Consider the following 25,543-nt stretch of genomic DNA (forward strand, 5'->3'; position numbering starts at 1 on the left):
CATTTTATTTTAGTGGCCACTATAATTATATGTGATAATCTTATCTTACGCATAAAAAAGTGTAAAAATGAATCGTTGATTGACTTTTTTTTTTTTTTTTTTTTTTTTTTTTTNTAGGAACATAAGCTTGTTTATACATACATTCATATGTTTCAACTACGACAAAATTCTTACAAATACAATATATTTTGAACCTTATTTAATAACATTGATTAATCAGAAGCTGACTTTGGAAATATAAATAATAAATTGTCGCAACTTGCAAGAAATTTTAGAATAATTAATTATATTATATACTTTTATAATTCCGCCCAAACGAAATGGCCGGCCAGGGTAGTAACTAATATAATAAGAAAAGGACATTAGTGACCAGAGAAGGAACTACAGCCAACCGATCTCTGAAGGTGACAAGAAAAATAAAGAATAAATTTTATTCTTTATTTTTCAAGACATTTCATTTACAAAGTGGAGCGCCACATTCCTCTGCCTCCCCTCTTTACCTGTAGTAGAACGCTTCTTACCATAGAATACTCTTTTGCTATATCTCTTCATTTCTTTTAATTTCAGGTTCAGCTTAAAACCGTAACGAAAACATGTCCAATAAATATGATCGATTACATTTACTCAAAACACTGGAATCCCGATTCATTAAGCGAATCGAGGCACCTTAAACCGGTATTCCAAGCAAAAACAAGCTCTATCACACTAGAAGGCTGGAACTACTAAAACAATTGATGTTGAACCAAGTAAATGGTTGCATGGATGTTGCGAGACTATATAGGTTGAAAACCGAAAGGCAAAATCTGCTCGATTGATATGGATTACATGTATTGAGCTAACCATTGCTTACACATATCGAGCACGGGGAGGGCGTTGGCGTGCAATGCCTGAAAGAGAGATGGACAGCTCAACATGAGTAGTTATTGTTTCTAAATCAAGAACCAAAATCACAAATAATCTCCACATTGGTCACCATTACATTCCACATGAGTTAAATGAAAAAAATAAGTTTGAAACCCCAACAAAAAAAAAAAATAAAAAAAAATAAAAAAAATAATTATAATAACCTGTTCCATTGTCGATTTTAAATCTTAAAAGAGCGGTAAAACAAGCACATTTTAAAATTTTCAACGATCGAGAAATTTTAAAACAGGTAAAAAGACGATTATAGTAGGTTTGGAGAAAGTATTTACAAATTTTCTTTTGAAAGAGCTAACATAAAGAATATATATGTATATATAGATTGTTTGTGGTGAAGATGGCTGACCTGATGAGCTACATACTGAACATCAGCAACACTTCCACTTCGAGAAGCAATTTGGAAAGCACTTTTCAGACGACCACAGACCACACAAGCCAAAACTTTTCTGTATACACAACATGAGGAGGATGAATTCTACTAAGAACATGTTCTCTAATCCCAACATGCCATGTCCCTTTTCAAGCTACTTCCAAACAAACTCCTATTTATAACTTACTGTTTACGTATTTAATAATTAGAAGAAAGAAAGCTCGGGTTAATCAATCGGTCGGTCTTTGAAACATACCCAACTTTCCAAGGAGAAAAAACAAATCTTGGCCTATAATTCAACACACCCTTTATTTGGTTGATAAATTACAGCTTTTTTCAAAATAAGGAGAAGCCTTGAGATTCCCTTTTAACAATTACAGCATGAACTCTCTTCATTCCAATTGAAGGAGTTCTTGTGCAACTTCCTTTGGATGGGCTTCTATCCCCTTTTCGTAGTTCCATGTAAGACAGTCATTACACAAGGACACAAATCAGACAGAAGTGCAAATTGATTACCTGTGACTGCTAGTCAACATATCTATGAGACGGTCTGGTCGCTCCTTGTGTTTGTTAGCATATACATTTATTGCAGCTCCCAAGACCTGCCATTCCGAAAACAAGCATGGTTAAAACATGTGGGAGAGATGAAACATCATACAGATTCTGCTATATGTTATACAATAGAACAAAAGTACAATTCCCTTACCTGGTCCCAATCGCCATCTTCAATGGTGCCCTTAATATTTCTGAAGAACTCCGTCAACTGACCGCCTTTCTTCCTCTCAGCAAGCGATGCAGCAACACCAGCATATATATCAACAGCTGGAGGGGACGGAAGACGGTGTTAAAGCATCAATAGAAAAATTACAGCGACAATTTCATGAATTAGAAAAGAAAAGTTGCCCAGCCAACACAATGCAATTACTACCTGGAAGACCAAATTGATATATAATCTGAAAGGCCAAGTCAAAGTTTTTCTCCACAAGGGTCTCAGCGATCTTACACCTTCTCCTGAAACACACAGCAATTGAATTTCTTCATTTGCTACTTGTGAGCTATACAACTTTACTTGAGTAAAATTATAGTAAAAAGCACAAGGGTCTTGGTATGTGACTCTTATCACAATCTCTCTAAACATTGTGATCCACTCTTAGCAATAAGATTTTTTTTTTTTTTTTTTTTTTTTTTTTTTTTTTTTTTTTTTTTTTTTTTTTTTTNATTGGAAATAAAATATTTCTGATGTATATGGAAAGATCAAGAGCGAAATGGCAGACCTTGTTCATGAATCATGGAAAAGTAGTTTAGAACATTACATGTACAAAAAGTGTAAGAGCATTCAGGAAGCCATTCACAGAGACTCACACAAGGTACTTTTAGCCAAAATTTGACTCTTATTCATCTTATAATTTTATATACTTGGGATATTTTAAGACATCATCTTCCCTAATAAATCAAGTGGTTACTGGCTTACTGCATATTACGAGGAAAATAAAATCATCGTTGATGAAGGTAATAAAACCTGAATGTTTCAGGATCATTTGGATTTCCAAAGAGTGAGTGTTTCCATTGAGGTCCATCTGAATCATTGAATGACTTCACAACTTCCACCTAAGAATACAAAAAATTCATAAGAGTTTCTAGAATTACTTGTATAAATTGCACCTCCACCAATGACTAAAATACGCTATACAACTGCTAAGAAAAAGTCTGTGATTTTAAGTTTAAACTTGTATCGGAATGAACAAACATCTATCTGTATTAATTTTATAGGAGTCGAGCATCTATATGTTATTTGGAGACTAATCCAGTTTTAGCATTATATGATTGAAGAAAAGCAATAACATCCATTAGACGTCAGACATTACTTGGATTGAAATCCTGGCAGAAAACCTGACAAGTCCTTCTTCAGAAAGCTTCTCAGAGGCACTTCTCACTCTAACTCCCTTTACCATAGGCTTGGTAGAATCTCCACCTTTATGTCGAGCTGATAGTGCCTCATCAAAGTGCATCTGTATTTAAAATGAAAATTGAATGATGAAGCCAAAATTAGTTGAACAAGTAGTGGAGTACAGGAGTTATAATTAAGATATACCTTTGCATGTTCTAAATGTTTGACTGCTTCCTCTGGTGAGTAAGAATTCATAAACAACTGGATACAGCAAAGACCAGCAGCAACATGATCCTGTTTCAATACCTGTGTAACATAGAGGCAAACAATAAGAAATTTGAAGAAAAGCTGAAAAGAAAAACAAGACGCTTGAACACAAGCCAACTAAAGTACATGGCTTCGAGTGACTTCTTTTGTGTACACTAGTATTATTAATTCTTTTTATTTTTTATTTTTCTGAGTTGAGCATGTTAGAGTGTTGATTTAAATCTTTAACCTCCTGGTCGAGAAACAATACTTGAATTAATTGAGTGATGCTCAAGTTGGCTTGTGTGTACACGAGTGTTATAGCAACATTATGCCTAGAAGGTGCTTGTTTTTACAAAGGGCCAACAAGGCCACAAAACCGGGCAAAAAATGTGAATGGGGCTTGAGTTCTCCTTAAGACTTGTCATGAGCATGTCAAGATCATGACACTGCACGGTTGAAAAAGTATGCGACACTAAGCAATTTGGAAAAATTTTCCTGACTACCCAAAAAGGTAAGCTAGCAAAGGTAATCTTCTTTTATTACATTCTAAACCCTTCCCTTCACATTTAGGCTCAAAATCTAATTCATGAACTATTACAAAAAAAGCGGAAGTATCGCTATCCAACTAAAGACTACACAAAATGATAAAAGAAGATTATTCATCATTCCCCCTTCACTAACAGTGTCCTTAAGCCCTCTACAATCCCTTTTATCCCCTTCACAGTCTTGTCTACAAACACAAAACCGGAAGAAAAATACTTGATAAAATTAAGAGCCTGCCAAATATTTCTGCAAGGAACATGGTAACTAGCAATATAAAAGGCTTAAGTAACATGGTCATGACAACAGATAAAGAAATCACTATTTTACAGATATGGGAGATTAAAAGGTGGTTTAAGGAACCATCTTGGCACAGTTAGGACAATATTATGCAAGATTTCATTTTGATTCAATCAAAACTTATCACAATAGTAACTTCATTGTTCTTTTTGTTCCAACGATAGTACTCAAGTACTAGACAGTTCAGCAAGTTTGGCAGTTTTTTAAATTTCAAACTACTGTTATGCTTCATTACACCCATTAGCTAATTATTTTTATTCAATATAGGGAGGCATCAAGTAAATGAACTTAAATATCTTGGTAACACCACATTGACCCAATCCCTCAAAATTAAAGTCTTAAAAAAGAGGAAATGATGGTACCTGAAACACGTATAAATAATTAAAATGCCTGTGCATTTCACAGAAGTTACAAGTACGAGCAAGTGCGGTTGCCATATACTGATTCATTGCTCCATCCTCCGGTTTAGTAGATGATAATTTTAATGAAATCACCTCCTCAAGAACAGACATAGCACCATAACCAATACAAAGATCACAGAGATCATCAATGGTCCCATAGTCGGTTGCTAATGGATCAGATCTTTGGGGTGAAGATGATGAGGTGACAGTTCCCACACTTGAGGGTTGAGGAGGCGCAGGAACAGAATCTAGAGGGAAAAACAGCATGCAGGCGTCTCTGTAATGTCCATGCTTAAACATAAATCCAAGCAACAGTTGACGTGCATACTGCAAAGAACAAAAGCACGTATCACTGACCCCATCTCATTTCAAATAAATCTAACCCAAAACATATACTATAGAAAAGTACAGTTTATTTGAAAAAAATGGCAAAGAAAAAAAGGATGGGCCTCCAATATAAGATAACGAGAGAATGCTGTGTTACAAAAAGAATTGTGTAAAGCATTCCAAGAAGAGGCTGTAAACTGTACATTTTCACAAAAAACTCCGAAAGAAGAGATCTTATCTGAGAACAGTCTTCAACACCTCTTAGAAGGGTACTTGACTTAAAAGAGAAACCATACCATTTTTAGAGGGGTTAAAAGGTCTTGGAACACATTCAACACCTCTTTATGTGTTACAATTTGCTTCTAAGGCTTTTTATAATTATTGGTCAGGCAATATTCCGTTTAATTGGAGCCCCTTTCAATAGGTTTTGGCTCATCTTTGTTGGACGTTTTTTTGTATGTTGTTTTATATTCTATGATATTTCAATGAAAGCTCAATTACTTTTTTTTTAAAAAAAAGGAGCTATGAAAAGATGAAACTCTTCTTTAATCATGTAATGAGACGTGAAGAAATGAAACTCGGCTTTTCTATCCTTTAAAACAAAGAAGAGAAACCAGCTATAAAACTCAAGAAAGGAGAAACATGCACATAGAAAAGAATGGAAGGCCAATCAATAAACACATAAGGCCACTCACTGCCAATATTGGGTGCTTTCTGTTCTCATATTGTGCACGCTACCGTGAAAACGGATGTGCTAATGTCATACCTTTCCTTCTTCAAATCATTATTAAAATACAAAAAGCAGTAACAATTAGAAAAAAAATTTCAGGGCAAGAAGCATTGCAAAACACAAACAGGAGTCATAGTGCCAAGGATTACAGACAAGCTGAAGTATATATGCAAACAGATTAGGCTTACTTCTTGCATGTAACTAACACATTCAGTAAACCGAATGCTGTCCAAATTACTACGAGGTCCATCGTCATACTCTAAATGTGAACTATCATTTGCAGACTCTAGAATCCATCGGTATCTTTCTGACCGAGGAAAAGTTGATGGCATATGTAGAACATTGAGATAAGAATCTGCAGAAAGTGAATCATCTAATATCGTTGGGGCACTTTTAGCCAAATGCTCGTACCTGCAATTCAATTTCTATCATTTATTTCGATAACAAATCATCTAAGCAACTGAGTCATGTAAACAATACGGGGTTCAATTGAAATGATATATAGAATAGCATTGTTTTATAACAAACTCTTCATGTGTCAAAACTAACAACTTCTAGCACTAGAGAGGCTAGGGAAGAAGTGGAAGTGAAGACACTAAAAATGGAAGTACCAAAATTCTATTGACAACCAAACTGAAGAAAACAGAAAGTAATAGCTCAAATGTAATAAGCATACTACCAAAAGAGGCAATGGGAAATAAAAATTGAAAGACTTACAGGTTCTCCTTTTTGTTGATCAAAGAAACACCAAAAGAAATCAAATTTCATCAGATTGCACAGCAATACATCTAAAATATCTTATATTGTATTCAATAAACATTCTGTTGAGAATCGTAATGATATCTCATCAACTAGCCTGCCATTTTTTAGATTCAAGGAAATACAAATCAGCTACAAGAATGAATGGTCAAAGATGGTTGCCACTCGCACAAGCCAAAATACATGAGATGAATGGAAAACTACTACGGGTTATTTAGAAACTATTTCCAAAATAGTTGTATTTTTCCATATTTCCTTCTATTGAGAGTTATCACAAATGACCTTTTTTAAAAAAATTACAGCTTTGTTGGTAGTAATTCAGTTTGCATAATAATATTGACTCTTACTAATTCAAATAAAATTTAAAAATTAAAAATTAAAAATTAAAAAATAAAAAAAATAAAAAGTATATTTTCTAGGCAGTTTTCCATAAAAGCCCTTAATGCAAGCAGAATGGCATCCTATTTATTTTGACAATATAACTACAATAGAAAATTTCCATTATTATATAAAATTTGTCAATGATAGTTAAGAAAACATGCATTTGCATTCGTTTTTTCTTAAATATTATTATCAGCTTTCTATTTTCTTCACCTCAGCCGCCCTAGACCTACGTCATTCGAGTTTCTATTTCTTTGAACTGGAAATTCTAGCAAAAGAACGATGGAAGAAAAAGAGAAGAGAAAAATTGAAAGTCAAATATTATCTTACATGGATCGAACAGTAGCAACCTCCACAGGAGGGCCTCCTTCAATTGTATTGATAATGTCTTGTACAAAAGTCACGGAATCCCCCTTGTACAACTGAAAAGCTTGCCTGAGAAGCATTGGTGACAATACAGAATAAGGTTACTTGAAAACTTGCTATGAACCAGATGAAAACAGTAGGTCCTTTTAAAAGATAAAAATAAATACTTGAATTTCACACGTGCTTGCACATAGTGTTCCATCCGTATCAAAGCATGGCCCCATGCATTCCAAACAGGGAAAACATCAATCTGAGAGATATACAAAAGCAAAAATTTATATTTCACATCATTGCAAAAGGAAATGGCTGTGACAATATCAAATCCATATTACCTTGCACTTTTTGCATGTATATACAGCCATGCTATATCTCTCGTCCAGGATCAACCTATCACGGAGACGAGCAGATGACTCCACATCAGCAATATCGTCAAGAGATGCAGCAATTCCTGACCCCAAGAGGCTTTGAAGTAGCTGAGCACGAACTAGCCAAGTGTCAGCCTGAGAATGAGCCTCAGAAAGCTCGTCTGTTGACTGACTACCCAAACTAGAGCAGCCAGCATCTGAAGACGTGTCATCAAGATCCCTACTTTTTTCAGAATTACTTGGTAATTCAGTACCACCAACAAGCTTTCTCAACAAGGATTTAGCATAGAGTAGCCCCTGAACACAGAGAAATGATTCTTTTCAGTAATCACATACCCATTAAGTTATAATGTTACGCAAGGAAAGAACCAAAAATTGCAACTATTTTGGAGTTCTCTACCAAAAGCAAAAAATATGTTCAGAAGCCACAGCATCATGATCATGACAAGAACATGACAAAAAAATACACCTGTACAATTGTCTCTGTAGCATGATATGCACGACCAATTATTTCCATTGATGCATTCTCAGGCAAATGCTGAGAGCTCAACACATTCTTCATCTGGTTGATACACAAGTCCATGGCACTTTTGGCAGATGTTAGCTCATCAGAACAGAGAGAAAGCAACGCCTACACATAAAGAGTCAAAATATACTGAGACGTGCAGCAGAATGCACACAGGGAAATTTCGTTTCTGAAACCAAAATTGCCCGGGATAAGTAAAAACAACACTGAAAATATCCAAGAAAAAATGTCAATAACCTTACAATTCACTGAAGAATGTAAATATCTACGTTCTAATAACTGTTTAAGAAAAAAGTTACCATTGGCCTATTTTTAGTAAACATATTATTAGGTTTCTGCAGTTTGATGGCTAATTTGACAAGAAACAAGTAATGACATCTTTTCAAATAAAACGAAAGGTGCTGAAGCTGCTTGAACTCAAATTGTATATTCTACCTGTAGTTCTTCTAAGAATATAAATCTTTAGATTTTGACTTTGTTTTCCTTTGTTCTTTTTGCTCATTCCCATCAAATGCAACTTCCTTCAGCAATCTACTACTGTTTTCAGGATGCATTATGCTCCTAATACTTTATAATTACTTTTTATTCTTTTTATAGAAAATATAGAAACATGACCCATTTATTTCAATAAAATATTATCTTTTCAGAGACGCATAAAAAATAAAAGAAATCGAAAAGGTGCTCCTTATCCACTCTCCCCATAAAATCAAACCTCATAATAAGAACCAGCTTTGGGATGTACATCTATGGAAAACAAAGATACCACGACCTAACTTTTATCTCCTACAAGGAGCCCAATTTTCCTAATCAAGCACCCTGTCATACCTTAAAAAGAGTAAAGTCAGGGGCACTTTCATATCTGTGAGATCCACGAACAACTTCATCCTTTTCAGTATCGCCTGTTAGCATCCACTCCTCAGAAATTGAAACAGAAGGAAGTCTTTCTTGACCATCAGTGGAATATGATGATACCCGATCCTCTTGAATTCCAGTCATTGCCTCCCACGCAACTCTTTCGGATGGTGCAAGTCCAGAACTCTTTCTTTTTCTGTAACTCTCTTTTGGAGCAGCCTTCTCCCCAGTATTATTTCGAGGAGCCCATGAAAATGCTCTACGAGCCTCTTTCTGAAAATTACTAAGGCTTGTAGTGAAGGAGGACCTTGCAGACACTCCTGATTTTGGTTTTGGTTTAGGTCTTGTTGCTGAGATGGATACGCGATGTTCTCTAGGTGGAGAGTTGATATTGACAACAATAGCTTTAGTAGCATAAGTAATGATGACATTGTTGTCTCTCAAGGAAGGAAACTCTTTTATAATCTGCACATGGATAGATCATCGGATTTGATCTCAGAGAAACTTAAAAGTGGTTACCTTTGAATGCTTGGGATGATATTAAGTCAGCATTCCACCAGATGCATACAATTACAGGGATGTTAGCAAAACATCAAAAGAGTACTAAAAGTCGAGAGTTATAATACCAAAGAAGCAGATTGCAGTTGCTTCCTCATCAGCAAAACCTCCAGTATCAAATGAGGATGCTCATGTAACGAAGAACATCTTTGCTGCCATGGCAGTGGCAAAGCAGCCAACACACGAAGACCTAAGGCCCAGGAGTTAAGACGAGATACCTCAACTTCGGACAGATTTCCTTCTCTACGCTTCAGGAAAAAGTGAACCTTTGGAAAAAAATAGAAAGGAAATTATATTCAAGGGACAAATGGAATATAAATTAGAATAAAGAGGTCCGGCCAATCTTTAAACGTTAGACCAGGATACAATTATTACCAGAAGCTGCTTTGAACGAAGATTGGGTAGTAATTGCATTGCACCCATAGCCACAGGCAATGCATCATCTGAATCACGTAGTGAAGAAAGAAAGCGTGAAGCTTCCGCAGGACCTCCACCATTGAGTGGGTCAGCAGTCAAAAGCTTCACAAGTTGCCTTCCCTGTAGCTCTCGGCGTAAATCTATTGATAGTCCAGCACTTTCAGCTACCTCTAAAGCAGCAAAAACAGCTCCTTTCCCAGCTAATCTAAGAGCCAAGCCCTCAGGATCCTCCTTACACTCTGCTTCAACCTGATTTCCAAGAGAACAGCATGAACTAAAATATTATTCTAGATTAAAAAAGCCCTAGCAGAAAAATGGCTTTAGTCTATTTTCCCACTCAAAATGTAAATTTCTGAAAACAGATATTTGCGACCTCTTGCCAGCTGCTAAAGTGATCATCAGCACTTAATATATGGCCATATTTCTGCAAAGCTTGTCTGAATTGCATAACCTACATGTCCCATTTGATTGATCCAAAAAGCAGAAAGGAATCAGTTTTGGCTCAGGGAGAGTAATCCATAAATAAGCAACAAAGGCCAAAACAGACTAAATCTAAGAGTCAGACTTGATTTCTAAGTGGATCAGATTGAGGTAGGTGGCAGCTGCACATAGTAAGAACATTCAAAGCAGCATCCAGTTCCCACCTATGCATATACCTGCAATGGAAATTTATAATAAAAAATGAATCATTTCCAACCTTGTAAAATTTTGACCACATATAGAAGGAGGGCTGAATAACATGCTACACTATCATGAGCATATTTCTTTAAATTAATAACTTGAAAGTCTTTAAGAGGTGATCGCCCAAATACATTTCTGAAATTTCTAGTGACCAGAAAGCAGCAAAAAGATCATGTTCCCATTGGGAAATAATAACAAAAAGAAGAACCAAGCATGATGATATGAAACAATTCTTGTATTTATTCAACTTGAGCACATGTAACAAGCATGAAAGTTAAAGCATCAGAAATCAATAAGCTCAAACACCTTCGTAATTATAGACATCAACTAGAGTTTACGATAATAATGGGAGAAAATTTTCTATGACATCACATACTTAAGGGCAAGTGTAGCCGCTAATTGTTTATCCTTCAACCGTAGACAATACTGCCAACTATTACTCCAGGTACCAGAGTTTCCATGATGTTGAGATTGTCTAAAAATTGAATCTCTTTCTTCCTCATGTTCAACCAGAAGTTTAAGCAATCGATCAGAGGCTCCATTACGTAGAAATCGATCAGAAATAGCAAGAGCATCCATTAACTGGCCATCATCGATTAAGCTGTTCTAAAAATAAAATAAAATTTAAATTAAAAAAATAACAACAACACTTTGTTAGAAGTTATTTTATCTATATTTATAAGAAACCAAATTTTGATTGAGATAAATGAAGGAGCCGCAATGATCAGTATGACTACACAAGTGGGCATCCTCCCAACCATACAACTACTGATTTCATAATTCAGTAAATTTGAACATCGAAACTCATAGAAGTAAATTTCCAAACTAAATGCCAAACCAAACATGCATCATGTCGTGTATTTCTTTTTTATTTTTTTAAGAATATTACATCACATGTGGAGTAGAAGGATTCACAACCACAACCTCCTAGAAGAGGTGGAAATTCCTGAACTATTGAGCTGCACCTATGTTAGCACCATTGGCACCATGTGTGTCTTTTATTAGGAGCATAGATAATGATTTTCTATCTTCTTTTTCTATTATTTCTGGTAAGATATGCAATTAGCTTGGTATGGATCAAATGATAATGCATCTGAGAAGAACTGGGTAACATAAAAGAAACATGAACACCTTTTAAATGGGTGCTATTATGGCAACATGGGAAAGAACACCTTCTAAATGGTGCTAGTTCGGAAACCAAGGAAGATCGATGATAGCCAGACTGCCCCTTCAATCTGTTCTACTTATCAGAGGAAGGATACACGTCTAAAGTTATCCTCCTGTCTATTTTTTGGAGAGAGCAGACGTGAGCAAGGACAAATTTCGTGGAAAGTAAGAACGTGTATAAAGCCTTGGACTATAAAAATATCANTGCTCGAGAATACCAGGATTTTTGGAGAGGCTGAGAGATCTAGTGAGGAGGTCTAGAAAGGGACGGTGTTTAATGCTTCCTAGTGGCATCTATCAACTTTAGTAATTATGAATTTGTTGGCTTTAGTAATTATCCACTTCTTTTGTAGACAGTTATTTTGTATACCCTTCTTTCATTTTTTTTTTTTTTTTTCTCAATGAAAACTCAGTTTCTTACCCCAAAAAAAACTCAGGATAACTATTATGGTTTCGTTCTTGCAGGAGTTAAAGTTTAGGGAGAGCAAGAACAAGTTGTAGCTCAAGTGGTCGAACCATCAAGCAAAGGAGGAGATTTCACATTTCACCATCTCCGTCTGAGGACTAACTATTCTAATGTTGGTCAAAACTAAAAGATCATTCAATTCCAAGTTTATTTCTTCCTTGAGCTGGCTGGTTTACAGTTTTTTTAGTATGGAGTAACACATCTTTTATCCGAAGAACTTCATGATATATTTTTTATTTACGAACAATAAACTTTCATTTCAAATAATTACAAAGATTGCGAGAGAAAATTGAAAGATAGGTCAACTATGGCACATATGTATATACATATATATAAATATAACTAGATTATTCAATTTTAGAATATCTGACAAAAACTCCTCCATTTATAATGGATCTTATCTGGGCTTCAAGTAGTTGTAGCTACTTTGGTTATTATTTTCTACCGTAGGGCGCTAACTTGTGTAGTTTCCTTAACTTAAAATTATAACATAAGAGGCTTCATTTCTTTAATGAAAATTTTTGCTTGTTTATGTATATATAAACCCTTCAATTCCATTATATTCCAACCAACATTTTCCTCCTGTAACATGAAGTGGGTAAAGATTCTCGAGGAAAATACCCACTCTGCATATTTAGAACAACTTCTACCAAACACAAAATAATACAGAAATCAATATATTAACATGCTGAACACGTAAATTGTTGAAATATCTAGAGGTATCTTCATGTCAATTGCTAACAAAAAGGAAATTCATGACCACTAACAAGAAGGAGAATGATTTACAATACCGCTCGACAGCTTTCTGATAGGGTTCTTCATTCTCCCAATCAAACGATAGGAAAGTTGTTGTATCAAGTTCATCAATATCGGATTTTGAGGAATGGCACAAACCATCTTGAAATGTACCATCCTGAACATTTATACCTGCTAAAGGCACTGAAGTTTTACTGCTACTGACGATTTCATCAAACTCAGACTCAGTATCACTGTCATGCTCAAGAAGTCTCTTCATGGACGCCCTTGTGTCAGGCTTAAAACAAACATCATCAGCATCCTGTTTTGCTGTTATAGCAAACTCTGAAACGCGATGGAGATTGGTTTGTAATTGTATCCACCGGTTTAAAGTTGGGAACCTACTTTAGAGTTCAAAAAATAATAAACATAAATGGGAAAATGAGAGTTAAGTTGTAAAATAAATGATATAAGAAATAATAACCTCTCAGACTGATCAAGAGCAAACTCAAGAAAGAGTCTGTCAGCATCAGGCGCCTGCTGTAAGCTGTCATTTGAGGAGCTTGAAATAGGGATGCTACTACTGTGTAATATACTACTTCCAAAGACGCATGCCAAGATAGCCCTTACTGGAGATATTTTAACCAAATGTTTTACAATATCCAACTGTAAAGGATGAAGAGGAATTCCAATCATTGCCAATGAACTTCTAGCACATCTTAACTTGGCCTCTTTTGTTGAAGGTGAGAGTAGTCTATTCTCAGAACTACCTTTTGAACAAGATGGAACAACTGGAATACATGCCCATCCACAACCAGATCGTGGGGGATAAACAGGAGGCACACATGCTGAAATCACTTCATGAACAAAGTCTGCATTCATTATTTCAGCGACTTTACCAGCTGCGTCAGTGCTTCCTCGATCAAAAACAAGTCGAGTTATAAGCTGCATTGTACAAAAGGAGAACAAAGAAAATAATTGTCATCCAAGATCATTCGTCTGTGCAAAATTCTGAATCATTAAGCACATAACATGCCTTTCCTAAACAGCATAGCTTTAGTGCGAGTAAAACTGACAATTAAGTGAATAATAACCTCTAGGATCCTATGCAACTTTCAGAATTGTGCTCCAAGGTTTCAAATAGAAAAGGAACTCTACTTCCGAGTCTCAAGAAGATAATGTAGCATCTGATCCACTAAATTCTACTATATCTAATCTTGAACAATAAACTAGACAATTATGTCTCCTAAGTGATTCTACAAGCATTCTGAGGACCATGTCATGCAATAGCTAACAAATATATTGATGAAAAGATCGTGTCAAACCACCATGTAACAGGAAAGAAGAAAAGGGATACTTACATCTTTAGGCCACTCATACACAAGTGAGAAATAATTGAAATCATGAGTTGTATCAGTTCCATCCACAATGTCACCAACTGCAGCAATATGGAGAATGAACTGTGATAGATATGTCGAGGGTTTGGTACTTAACGGACCAAATAGCATCTTCTCAGCTTCTTTCACATCATAACCAACTGATTGCATGCTGGTATCTCCAGCTAAGGAACTCAAATGTGCCTGATTTACAGCTCTAAGCCCAAGACCAAGAACCCCATCCTTGTTCAAATTAGAAATAACCTTCCGATTGGCAGACTGGTTTTCCCCACTTTTGAGAAAATGGTGTTCCAGTTCATCAGTAACAGCTCTTGCCAAATTATGAAGCTTACCTTAGGTTTCATAAGACAGGAATAGAGAATGAGATCATGTGTATAGGTCAGGCGAAAAGAAGAAAATTAACAATTTAATCAATGCAGAAAATACCACTCAGAAATTGTCGCTTTCCTTGGTGGGCATCTTCAATCATTTGATGTAGCATACCAAGAGCGCGTTCCCTTTGCCCTTGACGTTGTGAGTCCTCTACTGAAGAAATAATGATTTCACCGGACATAATAGCCTGAAGGCATGGAGAATTTTCCTAGAAGATATCACAGAGAAGAGTGTATAAGTCTACTTGTGCAATGTGCTCAAACATAATGCAAAGCCGAATGATTTATTGCATATGACCTATATTTGTGCACTCATGTAACCAAATATGAAAAGTATTTAGATAACATTATATCTTTAATATCAATCTTCGATATGTAATATCTCAGGCAAAGACTAGGAACCTCTTGAAAACTTCACCTCTCAAATCATTCCTATTCAGTGATAATGATCTTTAATTCCCTGCCACTTGTAAGAAATTAAGACGTTTTTTTTCCCCATCAGAGGTAGTGTGTTCTATGGAAACAAAACCTTTAGAGTTGGTTCCCATGATAAATTGGGAGGAACAGACAAATTAAATTGAGGAGGATAGTTCTAACTTCTTTTAGTTTTGTTGCATCTTGGATCATTGGAATGTTGAGTTCTTCTGACAGCATGGAGGTTCTTTATATTCATTCTGGACTGAACCAAAAAGGATTTGTTAAAGACTTCCTTCCAAGGAGTGTTTTACATTGAATCCTGTTAAGAAGTTTGTGGAGGTTGTAAAGGGAGAACGTGGCAAGACCAATCAATATGTAGCCTTCTCTTTTGCTTCTTATGACAAATTCATTATCATTCCATCTATCTGTAGGTGGATTAAGGCGAGGAACCTCCATCAATCATGTTGAGATGAAAAAAATATTCACGATCAGTGTGGAATACTGGGTACATTTAAAAACCAAGAAAGCCATTTAGGATGCCGGAACGGTGCTTGAGACCCTCCCATATCAGAAAGAGAACATCAAGAAGAAGCCTTGAGACGAACCCAGCCAAAACAATATAATCAAGTCAAAAGTTTTGACTCTTTAGCATCCATTCCAGTTATGTCACTCCTATTGGAGTTCATATGTTTGAGCATTAGTCTCTTTCACCCCTTAAAAGGTTTTGTCTTTTGTTTTAAAAAAAGAACACATCACCAAGTTAAAATCATGGAACAGAAAATAACAAACCCACCAAATAAAATAAATTACATGATAAATGAATAATCACCTGTTCCAAGGACTCATGTAAACGCTTGAGAATACGCCTTGAAACAGAGATAATTCCCACTTCAAGGATCTGATCCCAATAATTGGACCCAGACTTTGGAGACGCTCCTGGATATATCTCAGATAGCATAGTTTGAGCCTGCAAAAGATACAAAACAGAAGTAAATCATTTAACTGGTAAAAACCTTGAAACTTTAAGAGAAATTGAAGAGGGAAATGAATGAAGACTTTGGAGGCGCTCCCTTTCAGCATTTGTTTGTAATAAAAAGAAAGGGAAGGAGGATTTGCACCAGCATCTTTTCAACCAAACTCTCTAAGCTCTGCAGTAGCTGCAAAATTTATTGAGAGTGCATTTTGACTGGAAGTATCCTTTTCCCCTCATCCTTCGTAATTTCTTCTACTTTTTTTTAAAAAAAAAAAAAATAACAAATGGGTTTAAATGTACTAGGATGCCAAAAAAAAAAAAATGGAGACAACATCCCAAAGACCTGAAGGACGAGGGACCTCTAAGGCAAAAAGAGGAGGAATCAAATAGAAGACCTCCAAACTAAAGAAAGAAGATCACTTGACCTAGAAGGACAACGATGATATAAGATGAAAACCAACTTTTAGCTTGTGGGAGCATTTTCTCAGTAAGAATCAGAAGAATTCTCTAGGGTTGATTTACAGATTAGAAAGAGGTTTTGAAGGCTATGGACTTCTACACCCAACACCTCCCTTCTGCAGTTTCTTCGTCCTCTTGTCTTTTTAGATATTCCTTAGCTTGCAGATAATTGACCTCTACCTCCATAAATGGGGTTGGGTTTTCAATTGCCACCTTAGTTCGTTTCTGTCAGCTACCTTCTTTGTCTTCTTATGTTGTTCTTAATAATAAAAGTTCTGTTTTCCCTTAGCAGTCAAAAAAAAAAAAAAAAAAAAAAAAAAAAAAAAAAAAAAAAAAAAAAAAAAAAAAAANATTTGTCTACCAAACCTACAGGACGAAAAGTGCAAATGTTCCTTGCATAAAAAACTATATTTCCACAGACCTATATTCCAAAATTCCTTGTAATGACCCCCACCCCAACCAAACCACCCACCTAAGGGGAGGGGATCATAGCTGAGGCTCCATAAGAGAACAAGGAACAAAATGATAATTAAGTACTTCAATATTTCACTGTCTACATATTGCTCAAATTATAAATGCATCTTTTCAGTAATATGTGATTGCTCAATATCAAATCGGATAAACAAAATGAAGTGATACTTCCAACTCAACTAGAACTATCAACTAAATTAAATAATGACAAATTCTAACCATACGAAGTTTTACAAAGTGACATTAACGAGATTACTAGCAACTTATAGCAATTCCTTTTCCATTTTTCAAGCTGTTTCATTCAACTTGCAAAGTGCATGGATTTAAGGTAAACTTGCAAAAAAAAAAAAAAAAATCAAATTTGTATGACCAGAAAAATAAAAGAAGTGTTTTAAACGGAGTAAGAGCAATGCCTGATCAAGAAGCTGCAAGGATATCTTCTTACTTCGTACAGAAGTTGTGGCAATGTCAATACATAGAAGAATCTGGCAAGGAAATCAAATATCAATGGGCTTACTAGATAAAAAGAACGCCAACTCTTTGCATGTAAGTTTATTAGTACATTGGGATGACATTGATAATAACTTGGAACCTCATATCTTTTCTTTTCAATTAAACTTAAACCACAAGCCTTGGCGTAAAAAAGGAAATGGGTAAAGGAGCACGTACTACAGGCAAGGGACCTATTTGTGAACGTAATGAGGAAAAATCAATCTCTTGTACAGCAGAAATCCCATCAGCAGCACGGGACATGACATCTTCCATCTGGGTAAAAAAGGTAGAATAATTTGAGATAGCACGATCAAAACAAGGATAGTACCAAATTAAGCCACATAAATGTCAATAAAACAAAAGAAGAAATATTTGTTGCTGCTTTTGGACTTATCCGGAAACTGATTCAATAATAGTCTTGGTTCATGTGTCAATTTACATGTACTCTTATCCTTAGGTGGAGGTTCAAATCCTCATAACCCCACTTGTTGTACTAAAAAAAAATAAAAAAAATCAGCTCTGGTGCGTGTTAAACTTCTCTGTGGCCAGTTTAAATTTTTAAAAAAGAAGCTAAAAAAAATTACTTCTTCAAATGTCTCTTCATTGACAAATCTTAGAAATGTACACATTCATTAGAAAACAAATATAAGAAAAGAAAAATTCATGAAAAAGATATTATTGAAGGATTAAATTTATTTGAACAACTATTAAAAATCTGAAGGTGATAGTTGAAAAAAAACAAAATTATCATAGTAACAGACCACGTATCATTGTCTTCCTAAAAGTACATTAACAATCCAGACTGAGAATGCAAGACATATTAAAAATAAGGACCACCCAAGTAATAACATAGAAATACCACAAACATTACGCATGAAACAAGGTAGCAAAAAGTATTTAGGTTCGCCATCAAAATATACTCCATGGTATGTATAACATAAGCAACAGAAAGAAACACCACATTCATGCACTATGAATAGCACTGACCTAATAGAAGGAAAATACATGAAAACATGCGGAACATATAATAAACAAACAAAACTAGTAATATTTACGGATCGAGGCATAGACTCAGTTAATTCTTTATAGCTAAAGCACATGCTGTAGTTTGAAATGCAAAACCAGTAAAACCAGACATTATGCATTGACTAGGTGGTTCGTACAGATACTCGTCTGATAGCATTATCAACCCACTCAGCTAGTTCAAGCGTGGCTTTATCTTCTGCTGATAATGAAAATCTATGAACTGCCTCCTCTCCTAAATCATACTTTGCTTTCTGCATACATCTGCAAATACAAGGAGTCCACATCTGTCAGAGATCCTTAGTTACTAGGCACCCCAACAGAGGGTGAGCAAGAAAAATGAAATATCCGCAAACCAAGTAGAAACGTTGAAGTGCGTAACATTCTAAACCTCCTACCACATACCACTAACAATATCTAGCTTTGAAACTTTTCTTGTTTCTCTCATGTCAAAATACTCCAAAATGATGAATTGATCTAGAAACCGTTCCACTAACGGAAATTAAAAGGCTCAGGCTCAAGTCACTTTAACATTTGACCCAATCTCTAGTAGTTCGTCTTTATTTTTATTTTATTTTTAATAAGAGACATTCAGCATAACTTGGCAATTAATGAATATATTCCTTCCAAAGTCGAACGTTGAAATCCTCACCCCTACATTTGTTCACTACAAGAAAGTCAAGGAAATATATTTAAAAGAGAGTTACAGAAGAACAGCATAGGGGCTGGAATAGAATAAACCCCCGCCAAAGGAACTACAAAAGAAAAGCTTGTCCATTGTTAATAACCATCATAAGACTATAGTTACAAAAGAATTTTCTATGGTTTGAACACCACCGAAGTATATTGCAACAATTACAAAAAAAAAAAAATACAAAAAGAAAAAGTATTATTTTTTTTGTTTTTCGGATAAGAATTAGTCCATTGATCATATAAAACTTCAAAAAAAAAATTGGAAGGAAGACTCTCCAAACCCAAGAAGATTACGAAAAGCTTTTCCAATGGGATAAAATTGAAGGCTACAATTACAAAAGATCGGTGCTAATTTACACCATTTGAGAGCCAAAAGAGAGAGATTTTCAAAAAAAGAAACTATCAAAGCCTCATTCTTTGTCTTTGAGTATGCAGTAATTCATTCCATATAGACCAGAGGAAAGCTCTAAAAAAGTTGCAATTAACTTTGTTAAGGCTCTCCTGGAAGGGCAATGTGCCAGCCAAACGAGGAGCTAATCATGTTCCGACAAGACGTGAAACATGGTTCCCCTCCGTCCAAAGATGTCAAAGAAGGTCACACATATTTCCTTAACATCTTAGCCTTGCTTTTACCACGCCAACCCCTCAAGACTTCTATAAGCCAATCACTCACATGTCTAAGGAAAAATAAAGACAAAACCAACTCATTTAAGGGGGTCAATGCCCATCAGTGATAAAAACATCATATCAAGGGGGTCCTTCATACTCTTTATGACTTTCATGGGAGCTCTAAGTAGGAGATAAAAGATTGGAAGACTAATCAAAACCAATTGTGTGAAGGCTAATCTATCGACTTTCAGAAGGAGGAAACATCTCCAATCCATTCATCAAGCTTTGGTTTAAATATATCCACCAAAGGCTACCAGAACACAGAAGCTTGGTAGTTCGCACATTGGGGGAAGACAAGATGGGAAATATGGAATCTTATTACTGATAAGAGACCATTCCAATGTTAATGCAGAATATAGCAGGAAACTAGTAAATGTGGGGTCACAGGTCAAGCAACGTTTCAGTTTCCCCTCAAGAACTAAATAAGTGGAAAAAGAAGACAACATGATAATGACAAAATGAATAAAGATAAAACCAAGCAAGTGCAAGAAAGTTACTCAACAGGAACCACCAGCAAGACAAGCATATCATAAACTAGAACGTTTCATCCTGGGCAATTCGTGAAATAAGAGCTACAAGATTTACAGGTTAAGCAGTTTGGAGGGAGCTGCACGCAGAATAGTCAACGCTTCTTTCCATCTCCACTGGCGCTCAGATAATGGTAGCAGATGCTGCAAGATTGACAATCGCCATTCCCACTCTTCAATGAAACGTGTAGCAATGGAAACTCTCCATTCCAAAGCCTTTCTTCCACCCATACGGGCACCATAGTTAGATAGATCATCATCTTGGATCACATCTGATGGAAGACTACGATGCAATATATCAAATAGCACTGTTATGAAAGATATAACCATTTTATTTCTCCCTTCAAATGCTGTGAAATCAGGTTGTTCCGACAGATAGGAATAGAGTGATGAGGAAGGGCTCCGAGGTGAATTGCAATGTGTCATATTGAGGGACAGATCATTCATATGCAAAAGTGAAATAATGATGCTCACCATGAGTACCTGCAATAAATAATAAAGCATTTATTTGAACATTTTAAAAAACAAAAAAGAAAAAGACAGAAGTAAGGTCATTTCATTTCTATGGCCACTACAACCCACAAGCATTGAATTTAGATGAATCGATCATAAGTTAACTCCCAAGAAGTTTGAATAGAATCTGAGACAAATTTCCATATCTGATGGAATTATATCTAACTGTACACTTATGTTCTTAAATTAAAAATAGAACAATATCAAGGGTAGACTACCAGTACAAATAGCTAACATGCAGAGTGTGTTACAAAAGGCAAACCACAAGGAAACAACCTTTCGTGCAATATTATCTATCGACTCCAAATGCTTGGAAAGATCATTCAAATGGCAGAATGCAACTTGATGATAATCTCTTTCAGCAGTCATGCCCTTTTCCATTGCTCCTAGTGCAAGAACAGCTGATTCTAGGGCATAACGCATGTGCATAAGTTCAATATCTTGGATCCTATCCAAAAGAAAAAGAAGTAAAATAAAACAATTTGAAATGTATAGAACGTTAAGAGAAAAAAAAATGTGATTCACCAAAACAAAAAGATGATATCTGGTGATCAAAACTAATGTATACCTTGGTGTCAAATCAAATATTCTCCAAGTGACAAATAAAAAGAATATAACTTAATTTTCTAAAATCCAGAACCCTACAGCATCAAACACATGCCTTACATGACCACAAACTATAAGAATATAACTTCTTTTAAAGAAATATGTATGTTAAAACTTAAAAACTTCAGTTTACATCTTGGACACACACACACGTTTAGAAGTCCCATGCCGTATATTTGCAAATCGAAACTTGTTACTTAATCTCTAACTTAAACACAACACCTTATCTTTAACTACAACATTACTAACTCATTAGAACCAATGAAAGATCAGATAACTCTATCCAAAAACACAAAGAGAGAAGGGAAGAAGATCGGATAGCAGTTATCAAATTAAACATTGGATTATCCTGGTATCCAAGATCAACAGAGAAAGCCAGCAGCTCCTTTCAAAATGCCAACATACAGGTTTTCTATGGACCTAAAAATCAACACTGACCCAACAAACTTTTATAGGCAATAACCCAATACATGCTTAAATGACAAAAATCAACTGATAACGGCTGCTTCAAAACTGAATGCAAAAGCCAAAAAAACCCAAAAACAGCTTGTTCATACTATGAAACATATGCACTAAATCCACAGCCACTACATCAACAACATAAAAGACATGTTCTCAAAATTGAAACGCAGGTAACTAGAGAAAGTAATAACAATTAATGGGCCTTACTAACTAACATAAGAAAAGAAAATATCGACAAACATACACAAAGTAACCATAGTACCCTACCTCCTTTCTGCCGCAATGCTAGAAGAAATTGGCTGCATATTAATCAGCTCAAGCGCATCCTCAAATCTGATGCCTGGAACAACATCAAACAAAACCTGCATAAAAGATTCTTCAAACATGTAACGCCATGATCCAAAATAAAATATATGCAAAGAAAACTACATCATTAGATGTTTAGATAGGCTTTGAGAAATTCAAAGAGACAACACCATAAGATGAAGACAGGTCTAAATTATCAAAAGCCTAACAGGGCAAATCACAGAAACATCAACTTGAGATATCATGCCCATACTAATGCAATAAAACGAAACAAAGTTGATTTTTTGTAGGAATGCAATTGAAAGCTTCTGAATTGATTTCTCAAAAGCCATGGGAGAAACACTCACCCGAAGAGGACTCTGAACAGAGAGCCTTTCTAATACAAAGTTCTCAACAAAAAGGTCTGAATTAGTATCTACTCTGCTACCAACCCCCTGCCCTTTTCCAGATTGCAATAATGAGAATTTTGAGCTCCATGATCGACCAGAGTTGACACATGCAACAAATGCAGCAAGATCAAGATGGTAACATAAAGTGTCACAAAGATGTTCCACACATGATATCTGCAGGAAACAAAGCATCATATGTCATCTCATTGACATCTTTTATCATCGTACACAGTCAAGAGAAATCAATTTCATGGAAAAGCTCACATCTTCTAACTGACATTTAACCTCAGAAGATGCATCATGCAGCAAGTCAGGTGACTTGCTGATCCACAGTAGTTGCATCAACTCCCTTCGTTCTTTTAATTGACCCGACAGTAAATCCCAACCCATAGCAGCTACCAAAGGCCGAAGGCGAGGAAACAATAAGAGGACCTAAGAAAGAAAGTTTCCTAATCAAGTGAGATTCAGAGACAACAAACAAAAGAAATTCAATGAATTCTACACTTTTAAATTCCATTAGAAGCAAAACCGAGGCACAAACATGGTTAGCTTCTTGAAGTTCTGTCCTCTTCACTGCAGAGAGAGCAGCACCCATTATACATTCCAGCACATGTGATCCAGAAACACGAGCATAATGGTACAAGTCTCTCGTGCAAGAAAATATTGCTTTTGTTAGGCATGCTGTCTTCTCGTCCAAGTTCATTTCAGGTTTTAATTCCATTATATTACTTAGAAAGCGTTGTATTGGGAGTGGAATTTGATTGTTATCGGGCCCTCTATGCATCTCAATCTCTTCAGCTAACACCTCATCTTGAATAATCTGTGACAAAAAGACATTTATTCTACCTGTCACCTTAACTACAGTGTCTTGCTAAAAACAATGTTGTACCATTTAGAGCTTTCCTGGTCAGGAAAGATAAAGGGCTCATATGCAAGTGAGTGCGCGCACAAATTACTTGTATCATTTCAACGAGGTGTCTGGAATTTGATGAAAGCGCTTCTTCGTAAACTGAAAGCAGTCTTCCTCCCATAACATCGTAGTCGCCTTCACATGCCTCCTTTTGCGCCAAAATAATCTTCAGAAGGTCTTGGAAAACCTTGCTATATAAGAGTTGAATAAAAGTGAAGATAAACACCAACAGGCAACAAAGAACCAAGAGAACACTATCACAGTTAATGAAAAAACAAAATGGGATAACGAAACATTCAAGCGTAAAATGAAATACCAGAAACCTGCCAGTATGGTTTCTGTTTCATCTCTTTTACTTAAGTAACTAAGTTGAGAATTGATCTTAATTCAACATACCGGTACTCAGATTCGTCCAATCCACGCTCAACATGAAGAAAACGAATGCGAGAAATTGCACCATCTACATCCGCATTCTTCAAGCACTCCTTCAAATGGTCCAAATGGGTTGTCTGAACGCATCTTTGTATTGAAGAAAAACACTTGACATCTTCCTCATCGTTCAATCCCACATTTCCATCGTTGTTACTCCGCACTGTTATTGCCAAACTTGGGCCATAACTCTGAGAACTCCCAACCTGTCTTTGAATATTCGAACACAAGGCATCAAAAGCGTCTGCATGATCTCCAATTACTCTGCTCAAACACGTTAATTCTTCTTCATTAACCGATCCCACCGTCGCGGGACTAGCGTCACTCTGCCTATCGTCAACTTCGGCATTGGCACCTTCTACCTTCAATCTCTTCACTCCCAATTCCAAAACCTTATCCAAAACCTGCACGCAATCACCGATTTCCGACGGCACATCTTCCGGCTTTCCCTCTTCGACACGCAACAAATCAGCCCGTTCCTCGACAGTTTCGTTTGAGGTCGAAACTTCTTCTTCTCCTCCTTCTTTGTTTACGCTCTCCAATTCGAGCATCTTCCTCGTGCTTCCAACTATCCGGTCGATTAAATTCTGGACTAATAACAAGAATTCCGCTCGTAACCGCAGCGTTTCGTGGTCGAACCCCCATATCGACGTAGCGTTATCGAACTGAATCAATTCAAGGGTCGCTAAGTACGTTAACAAAGACGGCGACGAACAAGAGGGCGACCAAGTGACATTGTCGAATCGACCAGATCGAGATACGATCGTCTGGAGTATAGAAAGAGCGAGTTCGGGATTCCTAACTCTAAGAGCAACAATAGTAGCACGGAGAGGCTCAAACTGGCCAAGAAAGAGATGATTGGCAGCCAATCGTGACAGAATTTCAGTTTCTTTGTCCTCCATACCTTAAATCCGGCAAAAATCCAGTCGCATAATGTAGATTCCAAGTGAAATTCGTCAAGAACAATGGATTAGCGAATTGGGTAGCATGAAAAAAAGCGATAAAATTGAATTGGCCGTATATATAATGAGCGTGATGATGAAAATGGCGACGTCTCTGGGGGTGGAACTGTTTGATTCTCGGAAAATTGAAGCGGAAGAATGACAGGAAAGTTGCATCGGCGAAAATGGCCCAACAGTGAAAAGGTTAAAAATGAGAAAAACTCCGTTGGCGCTGCCACAGTCGCCAATTCCCACGGCGCGCTCGTGATTGTGGCGCGCCATTTTTTTCCGCGGTAGAAAATATCAATTTTTATTTTTTAACCTTTTTTTTTATTATTATTTCATATAATTATTAAGATTTTATTTACTTGTCGTGTGTGGAATTTAACCTAATTCAGTTATTTTAATTTTAACCCTACATACATCCCTACTTTATATTAAATTTTAATATTAATATGTTTACATTTATTTTATATTACCTGTTTTTACATATTTC

General features: G+C 36.0%; 1 protein-coding gene across 3 annotated transcripts; it reads right to left on the reverse strand.

The window, feature by feature from the left end:
• Window positions 1–405: 405 nt before the first annotated feature.
• Window positions 406–25,249, reverse strand: LOC111796702. Of its 3 annotated transcripts, none has more exons than XM_023679439.1 (36): window positions 24,074–25,249; window positions 23,724–23,868; window positions 23,309–23,587; window positions 23,032–23,199; window positions 22,726–22,941; window positions 22,340–22,434; window positions 21,281–21,452; window positions 20,550–20,974; window positions 18,743–18,866; window positions 17,757–17,852; window positions 17,501–17,572; window positions 16,014–16,151; window positions 14,823–14,976; window positions 14,361–14,728; window positions 13,484–13,944; window positions 13,056–13,403; window positions 11,008–11,232; window positions 10,516–10,606; window positions 10,324–10,401; window positions 9,909–10,199; window positions 9,602–9,799; window positions 8,949–9,440; window positions 8,067–8,228; window positions 7,565–7,894; window positions 7,400–7,482; window positions 7,197–7,301; window positions 5,915–6,137; window positions 4,631–4,996; window positions 3,384–3,485; window positions 3,157–3,300; window positions 2,811–2,899; window positions 2,220–2,302; window positions 1,998–2,113; window positions 1,808–1,893; window positions 1,268–1,367; window positions 406–887 (listed from the first exon to the last, which is right to left on the reverse strand). In XM_023679439.1, exons 1-36 carry the CDS (start codon window positions 25,006–25,008, stop codon window positions 822–824), a joined length of 7,626 nt encoding a protein of 2,541 aa, XP_023535207.1. In that variant the 5' UTR covers window positions 25,009–25,249; the 3' UTR covers window positions 406–821. The 3 variants fall into 3 exon arrangements, with proteins under 3 accessions (XP_023535207.1, XP_023535208.1, XP_023535209.1); XM_023679440.1 differs by having other exon boundaries at window positions 13,056–13,400; window positions 24,074–25,248; XM_023679441.1 differs by lacking the exon at window positions 24,074–25,249 and having other exon boundaries at window positions 23,657–23,742.
• Window positions 25,250–25,543: the final 294 nt, after the last annotated feature.

Source organism: Cucurbita pepo, chromosome LG06, assembly GCF_002806865.2.
Source record: "Cucurbita pepo subsp. pepo cultivar mu-cu-16 chromosome LG06, ASM280686v2, whole genome shotgun sequence".
NCBI classification, from domain to species: Eukaryota; Viridiplantae; Streptophyta; class Magnoliopsida; order Cucurbitales; family Cucurbitaceae; genus Cucurbita; species Cucurbita pepo.